Raw genomic sequence first — 18,755 nt, forward strand, 5'->3', positions numbered from 1 at the left:
CTGCTTCTGGGAATGGGTCTGCTTGAGACGAGGTGCTTGGCTGCTACCGAGCACCACTCGAGGGCAGCTTTCTTCCCGTCACCCATCCCTCCTGGGGCTTCTGTGGAAAACCAGACTGCTCGGTGACGGCTGCTCCAGGCCGGACAGGGCCAGCCAGGGTCAAGCCTCCTGGTGACTTAACCAGGGATTGCCCCATGTGCTGAGGCTAACATCAGCCCCAGTGGGAGTGAAAGCACCGGAGAGGTTTTCACCTCCATCCACTGGGTCACTGTCTGGAGCACTACAGCATTTACTGCACCCATTTTACACCTCGGCAGCACTACCGCCTCTCTGCCTTGAGGGACTCCTGGTCAATGGTCACCACCAGCAGGTTTGGCTTGGAGCAGGAAGCAGAAGCCCACAGACATCCTTTCCCCACAGAACATGACACCCAAGGGACAGCCCTTGTTTCTATTGCATTAGGAATCCCAGCCTGGTTCGGGTTGAAAGGGGCCTTAAAGCTCATCCAGCTCCAACCCCTGCCACAGGCAGGGACCCCTTCCACTGGAGCAGCTTGCTCCAAGCCCCTGTGTCCAACCTGGCCTTGAACACTGCCAGGGATGGGGCAGGGTCCAGGTACCCTACATCCCATGTCTCTGCTTGGGTATAAGATTCAACTGCAGTGCCTCCCTCCAGGAAGTCCTTGCAGAGGTCCCACTCCAAGGAGTGCAGTGGCTCCAGTATGAGTTTCTGCTGAAACTCCAGGTACAGGACACCAGCCCAGGGGATGAACAACTCCTTGGCCATGTTTTGTTTCCTACAGCATCATTTGGAAAGCCTGAGGGGTCTCTGGAACACTTTGCCCTTTCTCCTTCCGCTTCCCCTCACCCAGCTCTTGGAGACAGCACCCCCATCAGCAAAGCAAAGGGTGTTTGTGCTGGTGACACGCAAGGCAACACCAGAACACAGCAATGGAAACCCAATCTGCATCCAGGATCATTGCACAAGCGCTGCGGCTCCTCCAGTTTTGTTTCTATTGCCTTTTCCACAGGGCTTGTTCTCCGCAGCCTGCCTTGGGTTGCTGCCCACAAGACCTGCAGTTACCCCTCTCCTACAGGGAGCCTCTCACCTTCTCTAAAAGGTTCTAATTCAGGGGCTCTCAGAACAATGATTCATGAAGCCACCGGAGGACTGAACCACGCAGCGCTGCGGACGCCCTCCACCACTGCCCCGTGCTGGCCTTCACACCAGAGCTTACCCCGGGCAGGCTCTCTGTGTGTCCTTGCACAGCTCTAACACGGCACAGCTGGCTCCTGCAGGAAAAACCCACCCAAACATTCCTCTTGGGCAAAATCCCATCCAGCCACCACTACAAGCATCCCTTTGTCCTTAGCACACATGTTCCATTCAGACCAGGGGACACGCTTTAACGCTCCCCTTCTGACCGCACGCTCTACAGCGATGTGTTTCAAGCAGCTCTGGCCTGAGCTAAATGATGGGCACAGCTCGTGGTTGATTTCTTCGCCACTGCGATCATGCAGCTCATCTGCTGATCAATCCGAAGGGGACTGGATGGCATTGACAAGTGTCTCCAGCATTTTTAGACTGTTGTCTTTTCAGACGCAGCCTGCAGAGTGAGGAGCCCTGCTGGGAGGGAGGGCAGAGCCCACCACAAGGGCTGGTGCCGCTCCTCTAGCTCGAGTTTCTAGATAAAAGCCCATCGGTTGACAGAACTCACGCTGACTTTGGAGAGGAGATTCAACCCCACCTCCTGTTCTACATCAGATATCAAACCCTCAAGGTCTTGCTCTGCTTTGCAGCCCCAGCATCTTCTGCTGGCACCGAGACCAGTGAGCATCCACCCACAGTTACTGCTAGTGCAAGATGCCCTGCACACCCCTCCAGGAGCCCGTGTGCCGCAGGGATTCGTAGGATCACATACACGTGAGCCGGCAGACGTACAGAAATGCCTGCACTGTTTGCTGAGATGTATCCTTAGAGACAGCCCAGGCATTAGATTCCCCTGGAAGACTCAATACGCAGAGAACAATCACAGCAGAAGCTCCATACCGGGGTGGTTTAAACCCTGCAGTGGAGTCACAGCTGACAGACACCAGTGAGACGTGATGCAAACCTTCCTGCCACCCCCAAAGCACCCAAACACCCCAGGGCCGGCCCCGAGACCCTCTGCCCAGCCTCCTGGTGCTGAGGCTGGTCAGTGACAGATACCCTGGGAAGGAAACAGACCTCCTCATTAGGAAACCCTAACATCATTTCAGGATGACAGCTACCTCAGGAGACAGAGAAAAATCTACCATGCTCACTGCAAAGGGGGAAGGAAAAGAGAAACCACTTGCACATAGAACTCTTCTGCACTGTAAGGAGGCACTGACGGGGCTCAAGAGATCAAGTGATCCCTGCTGAATGCCACAGGCACCGACCCAGCGCTGTGAGAACCTTCTGCAGGTCCAGATTGCCTTCCAAACCAGATCCACTTCCCCATCCATTCCTTTGAGCTGAGCTGCAGGTGTCTGTGCAGGGGAGAGCAGGGTTAAAGAAACCAGCTCAGGCTTTAAAACAAGTCTCTGAATGAGACCTGAGCCTTCAACCAGAACACGAAGGGGTCACATCTTCCCATTTCCCCCCAGTTAACTGCATTCACAGCTCTGCAGAACCACAGACCAGCTGATGGCTGCGGGGAACCAGACCCACTTCCCCTTTCCATTCCTACCTGCCCCAATGGAGGAAGATCCACGCTCCAGCGTCAGGAATTGTATTATCACTGCAAGGAGCAAAAAAACCCCACACCCTCCAAAATGATGTTTCCAATTTCTGCAGCATTATATAATTAGCATCGTTTGTGTTGCAAAAGTAATTGCAGTAACATTTTTAATTAGTCTATTTGAACACTAACATTCCTCCAGCGTGCATAATATGTTGACACAAAATTACTGGGTTGGAGGCAACTCTGAAATGATTGGAGTTTGTTTTGCTTTTGTTTCTCACTTGCTTAATACAGTCAATAGAAACGCACGCTGGATGCCTGCATGAAGCTGATGGTGAGAACCCAAAACCCACAGCAGCAGGAGCTGCAGCGAAGACCAGAGCTGGGCTGGGTTTCACTTCCTTCTGGAGGGCAGCGAGGAGGTGGGGGAAGGAAGGGTGGGTTTGAAGCAGACAGCAAGAGAAACACTCACTGGGAAGGTAAAACCTGGGTAACATTCACCACTGGCTTGGGTTTGGTACCTAAGGTTGAGTCGTGAGCACACAAAGCAAAACGAGAGCCCTGGGTTTGGGAAGGAGGAGTTGTGTTTGGTATGAAGTTTGGGAAGAGATTCACTCAGAAGAGCATCTTGGCTTGCTGAGCCGTAACCAGCGATAAGCAGCAAACATTTCACCCAGAAAAGTTACTGCATCCAGTACTACACGATGCTTTTTTTGTTTCCCTTAAGGAATCGCATTCTTCTTTCCAAGACCTTTACTTCTTCGCACACGTGAGCGCAGTAACAGATGCTGGTTATTTTTTGCTCCTAAGTGAGAACTGGGCTGCCTGGCTCTTCGCCTTTACGTGCACACCTCTTCCCGAGTTCCCAAGGTGGGAGCCCAGCCCAGCCACTGGGATTGTGACTCTGGATTAAACAAACCCAGCTCTCAGCAAGGTGCCCCCTCACAAAACCTCCATGCACCAGGTACCCTGATCTACAGGGGACCAAGCACTTCTTGAGCAGCAGGAGAAAGATACCCCAAGGATGCCAGAAGGGAACACGAGCAGAGCAGACGGAGAAAGCTGCCAGCTCCCAGAAGCGGCACATTCCGAGAACGAGACCAAGAATTTCCCCCTCGACAGCTTTCAAACCAGCTCCTTCAGCATCCTCGAAGCGCTCGAGTGAGAAGTGAGTGGCGAGCAGCAAAGCCATCGGCTGCAACTTGGCATCCTGCAGTAGCGAGAGGCTGCTGCCTCCCTCCTCACATGGTCCCTGGTAACGGTATCGGGCAAAGGGATCTCGAAACCCGGGAAGGGGAGAACACATACACCCCCTCTTTGTTATTTATGAGTTCATATGAGAGCTCAGGTGCCTCCCAGCTACCACAGAGCCAGAAACCTGCTCTGTACCATGGACTGACACAGCCGGGAAAGATTCCCCCAGGAAGAGCTGGACTTCCAGGCACATCCCCAGAGCTTCACCCTCCCAGCATCCACAATACATCAGTGCTCGTTGTTAACCTGCAAGAGCCAGCCCTGCTCCTTGGGGCAGAGCTGCTGCTGCTGCCCAGCACCGCTTCTGGGCTCTGAAGAGAGCTGCTAGCCCAGGAAGTGATCAGATGCATAAGAAGAAGATGGTATACAAGGATAAGAAGCGGATTAGCAGGCAATTAAGTGGCATTTGTGGTATCTGCTAGTACTTCAAGCTACAAAGTGTCAGTTTCTGCCAACTTCCTGCCAAAAGTCACAAGCACCGAGCTAATTACCAAACTAATTATTGCAAATGCCCTAGAAAGAAACCAGGGCACAGGTGAAAACCCACTTAGAGCAAGCACAGCAGTAGGAGACAGCTCAGGAACGAGACAGGAACACGCCTCAGCTGCATCCCCAGCCATCCCTCTGAGGAGCACGAGAAAACAGTTGGGGAAGTTGTTGAATTCAAGCTACATTCGATAAAGAGAGAGCTCAACACTGCAATCAAAGCTGACTGCAAGCCTGGAGGGCTGAAGGGAAAGAGCCCCTAAGGAAAAGCTAGTCCTGAGGGCTGCAGAGCCACCGGAGCCTCTCGGGGTAGCTGCGATTCCCAAGCAGATGGCAGGCGGCACCGACTTCCAGCTCGTGCTTGACTTTCCAACCTGGAAGCATTGCACATGGAGCCTTCCTTTGAGTGGCACCAGCCCTGCGAGGCTGTCACTAACGAGGATCGCACCCACAGTGACCCTCGCTAACGAGAGCGCTTCCAGCAGGGACCTCAGAGCCTTGCACAAGGGGATGTGCATGAAAATTCGCTTTTGGGGAAGCGTTCAGGGTAAAGCTTGCCCTGCTCTGCACAGCGCAGCCTGCAAAATTTCCCACTGCAGCACAGTAACGGGGTTTTCATGTCTGTAACAGCAGAGAAACCTTGGAAAGTGGTTTCGTAGGGTAGAAAGGTACATCGCAGACACCCTTAGAGGTGTCAACAAACAATCCTGCAGCGCTTAAGGCAGAAGGTAAGTCACAGACCACACACACATGGCAATCCCACCGCTCTCCTGCAGCCTCACAGGGCTCCAGCTCCAAGATGCACACGCCAGGACCACGCTGTTTGACATCCACGAGCTGGGGAAGCTCTCCCCATCTGGAAGCCAACTACTGCGTGTTAGTACCTTGGTGAGCACTATCACAGGTACCAATTTGCTGACCTCACACAAAAGACTGGCTTAATACTGGTTAAAAGCTTTAAAGAATAAGCCCCGAGGCATGTGCACAATGGCAGGTTTGGACAATAGCTCCTAATGGCTGGGAGAAAGACTTGAAAAGGCTCCAGTTACCCGATAATGAATGCTATAGATAAAACTGAGGGAAGCACTGGGAATGACATAGGAAAACCCTGCCTGGCAGCACACGACCCCCCCCAGCTTTTCTAGCTGGCTTCACATTTGGGGGCATCGTGTTCGCACAAATCCAGGCGGTGTGAGCTGCCTGCACCACGAGGGAAGTCGGACAGTTAACGCCTGGGTGAAGCTGGGAAGACCCACAGCAAAGGCTGAGCTGCACAAAACTCTTCTGAGCAGCGTGACCGCCCAAGTATGAAACCTCAGGTGCCAGGGGAAGCTGTGACCTTGAGAAACACCACTAGGACACGGTTTAGCCTCCACATCTGCTTTCCTCTGCTTGCCAGCACCAGCCCAGTCTTTTCGGTGGGGGTTTATGAGGCAGCAAGGAAATGCTTTTGGTATTTTAAGTTTATATTCCTAAGGATGCAGGGCTATTTAGACTGGACTAGGCTTATACTGCTTGTAGAAGCGTCTGCAGAGATACTCCCGAGAGCACACAAGACAAAGTCCTTCTGCTTGCAGGCAGAGGTACCCCCCCCGCCCCACCAGCTTTGGTTCTGCACCACACCATACCCGGGGGAGGGTCTGTTTTCTGCTTCGGATACAGAGGAAAGCTGCCAGGATGAGCTGTTCTTCAGATACCAGAGCTACAGCACGTTCATTTTCATGCTAAATACCTCCACTCGCCATTCAGCCACCTGCCGAAAAAAACTCTGCCCCGAATACTCCCGAAAGCAGAATTTCACTGCCAGGAGCTGCAGCAGCAGCAGCCAGCGCTGCCCGAATCCCCTGCCCCGACCCTAACCTCACGCAGGTGGGACCCACAGCATCATAACAAGGACTCATCACCGGCACCTGAGACCTGCAGCTGGGGAGCACCGAGCAACCGGGCACAGCCCCGTTAACCCGCCCCGGTGCCCCGAGGGGACACCACAACGTCCCAGCGCTACCAGAACAAAGAATTCTGGCCGTAGTAACCCAGAATCTACCGCAAGACATTCGGTTATAACGCCCATCTTTCCCTTCACGAGCAACGCACCGAAGCCGTTCAAGTCCCGCCGGGGCTGCACAGCCCCGGTCTGGCACTGCCGCTCCTCCGTTAAAACACCCGGGTTTGGGTTAAGTACGTTTAAAAACAATCAACTTCCCTCTGCCTGTTCCGGGGGGACGCAGCTGAAGTCTCGGGCCCCTTTTTCCCTGCGGGCGGCACCCAAACGGCTTCAAAGCACCGAGCGCTTGATTGAAAAAATGACGAAGCTGCTTCCCCGGTGCCCGCCGGCCCCAGCCGCGATGCTCGGACCCATCGGGGGTCAGACAGTGAGCCCCCCCCCCCCATTCCCGGCAGCGCAACACTCACCTTGGCACTGGAAGCCCTGCTTGCCGAAGCCCCTGCGGAGAGAGAAGGCGGTGTGAGAGCCCGAACGGGAGAGAGCGGCCCTGGCCGGTGCGGGGAGCGGCACAGGGGGCCAGGGGAAGGGATGCGCGGGGAGGGAGGGGGGGTCCCGGCGGGGCGCTCACCAGATGAAGTCGGTGCAGTGGCTGCAGAAGGTGGGCTGCTTGAAGAACCGCGCCGTGAACTTGTGGTTCTTCACCTCGTGCACGTTCTTCTGCCGCAGGGCGCCTTTGCGGGCGAACCGCACCGGGCCCTCCTCGCCCTCCGGGCCCGGCGCTGCCGGCGGCTCGGCCATGCTCTGCGAGGGCTGCCGGCCGCCGGCTCCGCTCGGTTCGGTTCTGCCCGGTGCGGGTCTGACCCGTTCGGCCCGGCGCGGCTCGGTCCGCCCGCTGCAGCTGTGCCCGGGGCTCGGCCGCGCGCACCGTACCTCTATCTGCAGCTGGCGGGAGGCACCGACACACGCCCGGCGGCGCCCCGCCCCCTCATTTACATACCCGTTCCGCTCCGCCCATCTCATCTGCATAACGAGCCACGCCCCCCTCCCATCGCCCCTTCGCTGTAAGACTAAGGCGCTCCCTCTGATTTGCATGTTAATTTGCATAGCCCGCGCGGGAGAGGCTCCGCCCATCGGCTCAGTTGCGTTCAGCATCTGCATCCCCAGACCCGGGCTGCTCGGTCCCACCGGGGGACCCAGGGAGGGACCGCGGAGTGACCGGCAGCCACACGGGCAGCGCTGTCAGAAGCAGTGCGGGCTGCACTGTGGGCACTGGTGTGGGCTGCACTGTGGGCAGCAGCACGGGCAGCGTTGCAGGCAGTGGGTAGCAGTCCCCCTGCATGGGCAGCCCTGCTCTCCCCAGGCCAGCCCCACTGCAGGGACATTGTCCTCTCTGATTGCATTGCTGCCCATGCGGGCAGGGTGGGGAAGAGAGCGGGAGCCCATGGGAGGTGGATAAGTACTAATAATAGTGGTAACAATGATGGTAACGACAACAGTAAAACCCCAAGGGAAATCCTGCTGCACTGCTGGCATCCACAGACACTGAAAATCAGATCTGTCGGCCTCCTGCTCCAGCGACCAGTGCTGCTGGTCTGGGAGCCGAGGAAATGAAAATCCAAATCCAAGCAGGACACAGCTTTAATTGGAACAGAATCGTGGACTGGAAATGTTCAAGGCCAGCATGGACAGGGCTTGGAGCAAGCTGTTCCAGTGGAAGGTGTCCCTGCCCGTGGCAGGGGTTGGAACTGGATGAGCGTTAAGGTCCCTTCCAACCCAGACCAGGCTGGGATTCTGTGATTCTATGAAATATTTCTGGGAACAGCAAGACTTTCTAAATTGTCACTTGCAGGATTTAATCCCAGCTCTGCAGCCATGTGATTGTTCTCCTTCTGCAGCTCCAGAGCGTCCCTGCTCCCCTGCGTTCCAGCCCTCCATCCCACAAGCTCTTTCTCGGATCAACGCTCCTCCAGCCCTATGGAATTAGGCACCCAGGAGACTTCCCAGAAATAGGCCCAGAGCTGTTATTATGCAGCTGCTTTAAAAGGCTCATTACAATAATGAGACGTAACTGACCTGTCCTGCTGATGTCGTCCTTCCATCAACAGACAGGCTTGTCACTAACACCCAGCCCCGTGCGCTTTTAGCGCTAAGAGGAGCTAAATTGCAGGCATCCCTCTGCCTGCCATGCCCGTGCCACGAGGGGGTGAAGGGAACCCTGCCAGGCCTCCCGCTGTCCCAGCACTGGGGCTGGTTCCGCCCTTGCTGCGGGGTGTCCTCTGCTCGCTGCTGGGTGGCACACAGAAATCTTCCCGACAGAAATAACTCCTTCTGCATGCGGAGGAGCGAGAGCAGTAATGAAAATAATAACAGGTCATTTGGATTCCTTGCCTCTGTACTTTCCCACAGGAGAGTGGTGCATTACCCTCAGCACAGGCTGCACTTAACGCGTAGCCATGCCAGGCTCAATTCCTCTCATTTTGATTGTAAACCCTGGGCTTTGCCTGGCTCTTCTTTGTTCTACTTTCACTGTATGTTCCCATTTTCCAAGCCCAGCCCGCACAGCTGCTGCGCAGGAAACCCGGCAGCAGCAGGAACCACAGAGAAAACGGCTTTAATTTCCCCCTCCAAGCACTGATGCCCGTGTTGGTATTCATGCACGAGCTTTCCTCACCCTGCTGCTCCGAGAAGTACAAAAGCCAGGTACAGGCCGTGCTCTCGGGGGGTGTTTTCTTGTTTCCTTATTTTGCTGTTTCATTATTCAGCACACTCAGGGCTCCATCACATTAAAGGGAGCATTTGCAAGACCACGCTGGTTTTCATGGGAGCTGGGTATCCGCATCCCCTCAGCAGTTTGGAATGTGGGGCTGAACGTCCCAGAGCTCCTTCCTCTGAGGAAATGGCTGTATTTCTTCATGCAAGCGAAGTCCCCGCAGGTGTGGTGAGGGGACTTCACAAACAGCTCTGACCCCGCTCTCTCAGGGGAGCAGTGCATGGCCCAATTCATTCCCATTTCCAGGTTCTTATCACATTTTCCCCTCCTGTCATCAGATAGAGCAGGGCATCGACACCCAGTCGGTGATACAGGCAACCAGGGTCAGTTTTCCCTGCTGGATACCTCCATGGAGCACAGCACTGCAGAGCCCAGGCTCACCTTGACCCGCAGGCTCAATGGCCTCCCTGTGCTGCTGGGGGTGGGAGAGCAGCCCCGCAGGCACCGGAGATGCAGAGACAACGGGTGCAGGAGCAGGCTCCCATAGAGACATGATTCACATCCTGAGGAAGGGCCCTCATCCTCCCACCAGGCAACTGAGGAGCTGCTTTGTGGAAGGGAAAGCGCCGGGTGTGCTGCAGGGAAACGTGTGAGCAGGGAGCCTGGCCTGAGGCTGCGGGGTCAGCGATGCAGCAGCCAAGCAACACAAGCCTTTGCTGACAAAACCCCTGCACCACGGCAAACAAATCACAGGGTTCGGGCCAGAAACCCGCTGCAATCACACAGCCCGGTGCGCTGCACCAAGGCACGCTGCAACCGCTCCAGCCCTGCAGCCTGACTCTGCACTGCAATGGGGTGAGCCAGCCCCAGCCCTCAGCAAAGAGTCAGAATCCCAACAGACACAGTAAATTATCCCTGTTTCCTAAGCAAGCCCTGCCTCCAGGTGCGCAGGAGCCCCAGACACTGCTGGTGTGGATGGGACATGAGCAGGAGCTGCCATCCCAGAGCAGCAGCTCGCATGGAAACATAAGTGATCTCCTGGCGAGCACGCTGCAGCCTCCAGCCTGGCACTGATGTAGGGATGCTGCTCCCTTGGTGCCCACATTGGCATTTTCTAAAGAGCTCAGAGTAGCTGGAGAGCAGATTTTTCTCCTCTCCTCAGTATTATGTTTCCGAGGGACCTAAATCCGCTGCAGGAAACAGGTGGAGGAAGAGCCAAACTCTAATTAAATATCAAGGTGTCTCAGCAGCCTCCGCCTGCGCTTGCAGATGCTCTCTTGCCCCTGAACATGCTGGCGGGACCAAGGCAGGGGTAGGGCACCCTGGAGCAGGGACAGGGGATGCTGGGACAAGGACCCGCTGTGCCCTCCTTGCGCATGCAGCCAAGCAGCAATCGCTCCATGAGCAGGCAGCCTTAGCTCTGGCTCTTACACTGTGCATCAACTCATGCGGCTCTGCAGAGCTCATGTGGAGCTTTCTGAGGACATTCTGAGCACACTTCAAGCTCACAGGAGTGGGATGCAGGCTGGTGGTGTCCTGGGAGTGATGCTCAGGCGTGCATGCTGAGGCAGCAGCACCGTTCCATTGGGTCTGGGAGACATAAGAAGAGTTTTAAGAGCTTTCACCCAAAATGTTCTTGCCAGGGAAGGGCAGATCCACACACATGCTTGTTTTCTTCTCTCTTTGGAGGAAAGCCCTGGTTGCAGGGACCCGCAGAGCAGTGTGGCTGCAGTAACAACACACAGGGCAAAGGCCTGTGGGGCAGCTGGGGCATCCCTAGCCTTGCTGCTGCTCTGGGGATGGAGTTCTGCTCCAGGCCCTGTGGGGAGCAAAAGGGCTACCTTGCAGGACCCTGCAGCAGGGCGACATCAGCTGTGCTGGTTTTTCCCTTCCTGCTTTCCCAGTTTGGGCATGTTTCACGTCCTCCGTGCAGCGAGGATGGAGAGAGGAAGAGCAGAAGCTGCATTCATGTGAGGAGAGACCTAGTTACCCACCCACCAGAGGCAGGAGCATCCTTCGCAGCCAGCCGCTGTGTGAGAAAACGCATCCCAGACGTTGGTGCCTGCACATTACATAAACCCACACGAGTGGCCAGGGTGGGGAGAGCACGGGGAGAGCCGCAGCAGCACAGCCAGCAGTGATGCAGGGTGCAACAGCCACTGCTCCTGTTCTGGATGCCAGAAGTAATCATCTTCATTTACCTCCACCCGACTCCTTGAGCAGCCTCGGGTTGGTCCGGCAGTGGCTGCCAGCTCTGGATGTGCTGGATGGGAGTCGAATGGAGCTGTTTCAAACACAGGGAGCAGAGACACCCAGGTATATTGGGCAGAGAGGAGGAAACCTGGGCAAAGAAACAAAGCAATGTTATCCCAGCGGTCCCCAGAGTGCAGGTCATTCAGCTGGCAGAGAGCTGGCATCCACGCAGTCATCCCAGGGCACAAGCGAGTGAAGGGACTTCAATAAATGGCAGTTAACAGGGGTCCATCCACCCAGAGCAGAGCAGACAGGACAGCATCTCCCCGTCACACCAGGGGACCCAGCTGCCTGCAAGAGCAGAGCTCATGTCCCATTTCCAGGCTCCCAGCCGCTCTGTGCTCCTTTGCCTACACCCCACAGGCACTCAAGAGCAAGATGGGATGTGAGGACAGCCCAGGGGTGCAGCCAGGCTGTAAGGGACCAGCCGGTCCCTGCTGCAGCAGCGAACTTGCAGTGCTGGTGTTCAGGGCTTGTGGAAGCTCACTGCTGTTTTTCAAGCCCACCAATGTTTCTTCCATCCCCCCCTCCAGGCAAAGCAGGCTGCAGATGAAGAAATGAGATGAGGAGCCTGTGCTCCTCGCTGCCCCATGCTCCATGCTGCAAACCCACCACAGAGCGGCAGAACACAGGTACCCCACACCTGCGTCACACCGTGGTACATGCATGGTTCAGCACATCCCAGTCACGGTTAGGCTATTTAAATATTTCATATTCCTGCTGCTGGCTTTCAGGGAGAACAAATTAATTCTGTTTCATGTGCCCAGAAAGGGCCCACATCAAGCTGCCTTCCTGCACTGTTGCTTTAACAAAGTCACTGCTAAAATCCTTGAGCTTTTGCTGTTTGCTTCCAAGCCCATTTGGCTGGTAAGTGGCTTTCCTGCCCTATGACTCTAAGGTAGGAAGTGGTCATCACTTCTTGCTGTTGGTCCATACCTGTGGGCATTTCCCGCTGCCTTCCAAGCTGGGTTAGCACCCGGGTGGACTGAATGGTGACATTACCACCACCATAGGTCTCACCAGTGGGCACGGGATGCTCCAGGCTCAGGGCAGCAGTTCAGGGTTAAGAACAGCATTGCAGTTTTCTGCTGGATGATAAAAGCAGGATTTAAACTGAAGAGCATCGAGACCAAGCTGTAAGTGATGTGCTCAGGCTGATGCATGGTGATTTCCCATCCCGCTGCGCTGATGTTCCCTGTGCTACCTGGTGCCTGGCACACTCCTGGCTGGGCAGCTCTTCGTCCCTCTCCCTTCCTTGGGATCGGGCTTGTCTGGGCCTAAGCCCAACTCTGGAGGCAGAGCAGAGGGGAGCTGAAGTGCAGCAGAGGTGCCACCAGCCCCTGCAGTCCTCTCCCACCTCTCAGCCCTGCAGCAGCCGCCTCCTCTGGGATGCAAAATAACACTGCTTGTGCCATGGCAAACTCCAGCTGCTCCCGCCCAGGAGCTGGATTTGAATCCTTCTCATAGGGATGGCTGGTTTTATACACACGGTTCATCACATTGCTCAGAAAAATCATCTCATGATGAAGTTATTCACCCAGCCCCGCAAGGAGCTCCATTTAAATAACAATGAGGCTCAGTTACAGGCGCGGGGCTGAGCCACTGCGCAATGACTTCTTCATTAAGCTTTGCCTCCGAGGGCTTTCCTCACAGCTGAGCCATTAACCTCTTCCCTCGCAGCCACTTTCTGCTGCTCCGCACCCAGCGGGTCCTGCCCTGACCCAGCAAACCCTGATCCACAGAGCCCCATGGGCCAGGCTGCAGGTCAGGGATGCGCTGGGGGATGCTCTGGAGCATCATCTGCCTGTGGAAAATCCTGAGGGCTGGAAATCCTCAAATACACGTTCCTTCCAGAGCTTTGGCTTTTGACCACCCCTGTTTATCCTGGCGTTGCTGCTGGCCCGTCCTTGGCACAGTGCAAATCCCTTCACACAGAAGCATGAGCCTCAATTGGCTGGTACCCCTGAAATACGGCGCTCGTGCTCTGCTCCCTTTCCCGCAGCAGCTCTGCTCCCCCCATTTCTCCAGCTGCTCCAGTCATTTCCCAGCAAAATGAAGCCCGAGATAAAGCACAGATCTCCTGTTTGTGCAGGGTGGGGGTTGCCTGTTCTCACCGACTTTATCTTGTGTCATTTCCCACTGGAGATCATTCCAGCTTGAGGGCGAGAGCTGCTGGCCAGGCCTGCTGGGGTCCTGCACTGCTGTGCTCCCACATCCCATTGCCATGGGCAGGGACCCCTTCCACCAGAGCAGCTTGCTCCAAGCCCCTGTGTCCAACCTGGCCTTGAACACTGCCAGGGATGGGGCAGCCACAGCTTCTCTGGGCACCCTGTGCCAGCGCCTCAGCACCCTCACAGGGAAGAGCTTCTGCCTAAGAGCTCATCTCAGTCTCCCCTCTGGCAGGTTAAAGCCATTCCCCTTGGCCTGTCCCTACAGGCCCTTGTCCCAAGCCCCTCTCCAGCTTTCCTGCAGCCCCTTCAGGCACTGGAGCTCTCTCAGGTCTCCCCTTCAGGAGCCTTCTCTTCTCCAGGCTGCCCCAGCCCAGCTCTCTCAGCCTGGCTCCAGAGCAGAGCTGCTCCAGCCCTCGCAGCATCTCCATGGCCTCTTCTGCACTCCCTCCAACAGCTCCGTGTGCCTCTTGTGCTGCTGCCCCAGAGCTGGACACAGCCGCTGCTTTGTCACCGACTTACGGCTGCGGCTGCAGCATCACCTCCCTCAGCTTGGTTGCTCCTCTCCAGCAGGTCCAGCAGTGCAGGAGTGAGCTCCTGTTTGTGGTGGCTTCGCTCCAGCACTGGAGCTGCAGGGATGCTGCTCTGTAACGCACAGCATGGAGCACTGGGGGGGCCCAGCAGCACTCGGACCACAAACGTTTCAAATCAGGCAGAGCTGGGGAGGAAAAGCAATGGAAGAAGATAAAGCACTGGAAGGTGAGAACAGCCCACTTGTTGATGGGTTTCCAGAAATGATTTAAATTAAAAAATGGGGAAAAAAAAAAAAAAAGCCCCAGGAAGACTTGCTGCTAATTTAGAAATCAAAAGAACTTCTGAATGGAAACCATTTGCATGAGGCTCTCACACCTCTCTAACTAAATGACGGGGGGTTGGTTTTGGATGGCAGCACCTCAGCTGCTGCTGGGTTTCAGTTACCCCAGAGGGTCACAGGTTGGAGGGATGGGGATGCTGGCATCCTGTTGTGTCCCCTGGTCCTGCCCCAGGCACTCACCATCAGCCGCAGCATCGGGCGGGTGTCACTGTGTGCTGTAAACCACAGCAGGTTGGTCATTCCATCCCTGTGAGGTTTAGTTCTCCCTCCCTCTGCTCCCTCTGTGTTTGTCACTCACATCGCACCGGTTCCATCTGCAGGAAGCTGTCACTTACTCTCTGGCTCCTCCAGCTCCTTCCTGCCCCTCGGAGCATCATGCATGACCCAACCGCTGCCCATGGGATGCTGGAGGGGATCCAGGTCCAGGGGCACAAAGCACCAGAGAAGCCCCTGTTTCCCAGGGGATCTCTGCTTGTTTCTGTGTGTGGATGCCAGGCCATGGCCAGCCCAGCCCCAGAGCTGCTGCAATGAGCTCAGGTGAACACAATCCTCATCACCAGCGCCGCTCACATAGCGGTGACACAAGGGCAGGGTCTGTGCTGGAGCAGCTTCCCCAGCTCTCTCCCTGCGTTCCTCTTCCCAACCTCTCCATGGAACCCAGTCACTCCCACACCATTAAGGGGGAGCAGTGCGATGTCACCCGGGCTTTCCCAAGCATCCTGCCTGCCCCTGGCACAAGTGGAAGGTTGAATCCTCAGCTCAGTCCGGACCTCATCCACCAGGATCCTGAAAGCTCCCTAGGGACCAACGTTTGGCTTGTCAAGAGCCACCCTGCTCTTTCCCCCCTTCATTCGAGGTGGAATTTCCTCCCCTAACAGGACCTGCTGGATGTCAGTGGGTATCTGAGCATAATTAAATCCCGCTGCTATTCCCAATGTCCTCGGAAGCCTGACCCAGTTCTGCTGCATCCCAGCGAGGGCAGTGCCGTGGGGGGCTCTGACTGCTCCAGCCCTTCCCTGGGTACCACCGCGGGCCTGGGGGTGACCATCAGAGAGGGAGAACTGCTCGCAGGGGAAACGCCACCTGCGGGAGCCCCCAGCCGTGTCCCCCCGGCTGACATGGGATGTCACCGCTGCCATGGCAACGGGAGAGCTGCAAAACAAAGGGAGAAAAGGAAGAAAGGGGGAAAAAAGAGGAAAGGAGCTGGGGAGGGGATGCAGAGGGAGGGTTGGTACCCAGAGGCCATCCCTAGCCCGCAGGGACAGTCCCCAAGCAGGGGGATGCTCATCAGTGTGTGCACCATGGTGGAGAGGACCCAATCCAGCCCCCATGCCCCAGCCCAGGTTTGGGAGGCTCTGCAGAATGGGAGGGGGTTCCCCATACAGGAGAGGGGATCCTGGGGCTGGGAACCAGTCACCTCCCCAGTATTGGCCCAGCATCACCCATGTGAGACTCTCAGAACCCAGGAATGGTCAGTTCACCCTGTCCCTGTCCCTGTCCCTCTGCGACCACAGCGTGAGAGATTTGCGCCATGTCTCCGTGCTTTTCCTAAATCAGTGCCATGTCACAAGTCACGACATTGTCCTAGGGCCTGGAGTTGGGAAATAACATTGGGGATGGGCAGTAAAAGCAGAGCTGGGGCAGACGGCAGCCTGCAGGAACAGGAGAAACCTGTGTCGGTGAAAGATGTTCTGCAGCTCAGCATCCTCTGCCCAGCCCTCCCCTGGCCTCTTTACAGAGCATCACCAGGACCATTGTGGCTGCCCCATCCCTGGCAGTGCTCAAGGCCAGGTTGGACGGGGCTTGGAGCACCCTGCTCCAGTGGAAGGTGTCCCTGCACTGGCAGGGGATGGAACTGGGTGAGCTTTAAGGCCCCTTCAACCCAAACCAGGCTGTGGTTCTATGCCCGAGCTGCCAAACCCCAGTGACAGGGAGCAATGTCCCTCAGCTCCCAGCGCTGCCGGTGCCCCGCACCATCCTTCCCACAGTGGTTGTGAAGAAGAGGAAGAAGCCACGGCAGCACCAAGGCGCCGATTACTCCTTCATTAGCAGCCGATGTGTCTCTTCATCAGCCCTGTGCCTCTCTGTACAATGTTGATCATTTTGATGGAGCATTTGTTTTAATTTCCCAAATGAGGAAGCAGTCTTGTAAATATTGTGCAGTAATTAAAATGGCTATTTGTCGTGCAGCATTCCGCCTGCTGCCAGCACAGATCCCATTAGCATTCCCCTTCCGCCCAGCCTCTGCTCCAGCCGGTCCTGCTGCTCCAGAGAGATCCTTCATCCTCGTGCCTCTCATCCAGGCAGTGATGCACAGACCAGGCACATCCACACACATCAGTCCTGCTGCTGAGACTTCTCGTGCTCAAACCCAAACGAGGGTTTGATGCCCTCCAGAAGCTGAGAAACCCAGTGAAGAGCAGGAGAACCTCTTGTTTCTGAAGCCAAACCCATTCCTTGGGGTCGTTGGTAGCAGTGAGATCAGCCACTATGGGGACAAGGGAATAACATGGGGTCTGAAGGAGAGGGGTGCCCTGGGTGCAGTGACCCCTTTGCCAGCTTGGACCCCAGGTTGGGGGGCTCCTGCCTGCTTTCTGCTTGGTTTGGGAAGGATGGCACCTGCCCGAAGGATTGTGGTGGTCCCGCATCATGCCCAAAGCATCCCAAGGGAGAGGTGAGAAGCTCATCAGGAACTGCTCTTCTCCTTGGGCTCCCAGCCCCGCCATGGGGCCAGGAGGTGATTTCAGCCCATTTCAAGAGCATAGGCTTGTGTCTGTGCAAGGGGACATTGTCCCAAGGACAGCACATGGTCCCAGCAGAGCCCATGAGCAGCACCAGGGACCTTGGAGGAGGACATGGATGGGAATGGGGTGTATGGTCATGTGTGTGGTCGTGCAGTCGGCTCTGCAGCCCCTGCATGGGGCTGTGCAGCACGAAGCTGCAGCCCAGCGAGGGAACAAGAGGCTGTGCAGGGCTGGGGGGGGGGGGCAGGAATTTCTCCAAGATGGTTCAAAATCCTCATCCCAGGTCTCCATGGTGACCAGGAGCTGTGCTGGCTCCGGTGCTGGGTGCACGGATGGAGGGCAGGCAGTGGACATCGCAGTGCTGGGGACCACAGAGTGCCAGGGACATGCTATGGGGTGCAGAGGAGCCCCATGGCTTAAAGAGTGGGACCAAGGGCTCCTCCACCACCTGCACACACACCAAGCCTTATGGTGGGGGTCTGAACGCAGACTTCTCCCCCCTCTGCGTGAGCGCAGGTCGGTGTCTGAGGCTTTGCCTTGCGTGTTTCTGTTCATTTCCTCTCCACAGGCGTTCACAGTGGCAAAAGCTGCAATAAACCACAACCAACTGGAAATAAACATCAATCCAAACGCACCTGTAACCCCTCCAACGTGGAATCCCTTCAGCTCCACGGTGCTGGGGAAGCGGGGCTGAGCGTCACTGCGGGTGCAGAGAGGAGGCTCCGCTCCCCCAGGAGCCTGGGGCAATCGGGGATCCGGAGGTCCCGGCCCCCCACACCGCCCATAGGATGTCAGGAAACCCAGGAGCCACGTTCCTGTGGGCTCCTCTCCAGAGAGCCCGAGTGGGCTGGTGATGACAGCGAGAAGAAATTGAAGATCAATAAAATGAGGAGCTGGAGCAGAAGCAGGGGGTGGGAAGAGGAGGGATCACCCCTTCTCACCCCGTTTCCTCCACCAGCCGTGCTCCAGGGCCTCTCCCACTCTGATGTGGGGGGAGCCAGGTTTGGGAGTGCTTTGGCTCCCAAAACCATGATGGAGAAGGTGTCACCATGAAAGACCCCAGGTCTCTGCCTGTCGTTGCTTGCAGCAGCCCCTGGAGCTCGTTGTGGTGCTGGGGCTCTGCTCTGTGCTCTGATGCAAGTCAGGGGGAGGCTGCTCCGGCGTCTGCACCAGGTTCTTGGGCAGCAGCAGCAAATGCAGCAGCAGAGGATGGTGCAGTGATTGGGGCTGCACACAGGGAGGGATGTGGCACACGGGGAGGGATGTGGCACACAGGGAGGGATGTGGCACACAGGGAGGGATGTGGCACACAGGGAGGATGCTGTCCAGCCTTGGGGGCCTCAAGCCCTCGGGCACAGGAGGGCAGGATGCTTCCTCCTGCCTGGACCCCGCTAATGGCTTCGAAAGCCTCCCCAGAACACATTTCCACTCCCACTCCCTTCTCCATCGCCTCGCTCCCGTCTCCTACATGCAGATGCCAGCTCACGCGCGGCACCGGCTCCGCACGTCATCGCCCACCTCCGCTGTCCCCACGTCCCCATGGCAGTGCCCACACAGCACCCGGCAGCGGCGCCCCGGGGAGCTCCCCATGGCACCAGCACCCGGGCGGAGAGCGGG

At 56.6% G+C, this 18,755-nt stretch overlaps 2 protein-coding genes across 3 annotated transcripts in view; both read right to left on the reverse strand.

The window, feature by feature from the left end:
- Positions 1-7,317, reverse strand: part of PRKCB (protein kinase C beta) — a 101,872-nt gene extending 94,555 nt beyond the window's left edge. The window contains exons 1-2 of one of the 2 annotated variants that reach the window (XM_057398068.1): positions 7,018-7,315; positions 6,857-6,888 (exon numbers count right to left, since the gene is read on the reverse strand). In XM_057398068.1, the coding sequence (XP_057254051.1) occupies positions 6,857-6,888; positions 7,018-7,187 (202 nt within the window). In that variant the 5' untranslated portion in view covers positions 7,188-7,315. Of the gene's footprint in view, positions 1-6,856; positions 6,889-7,017 lie in introns of both variants that reach the window. The other variant, XM_057398066.1, reaches the window with a different exon arrangement.
- Positions 1-18,755, reverse strand: part of TEX47 (testis expressed 47) — a 149,324-nt gene that overhangs the window by 44,960 nt on the left and 85,609 nt on the right. The gene's annotated exons all lie outside the window — the stretch shown is intronic.

Source organism: Pezoporus wallicus, unplaced genomic scaffold, assembly GCF_028554395.1.
Source record: "Pezoporus wallicus isolate ANWC-B61680 ecotype Strahan unplaced genomic scaffold, APGP_CSIRO_Pwel_v1 contig_6274, whole genome shotgun sequence".
Classification (NCBI taxonomy): Eukaryota; Metazoa; Chordata; class Aves; order Psittaciformes; family Psittacidae; genus Pezoporus; species Pezoporus wallicus.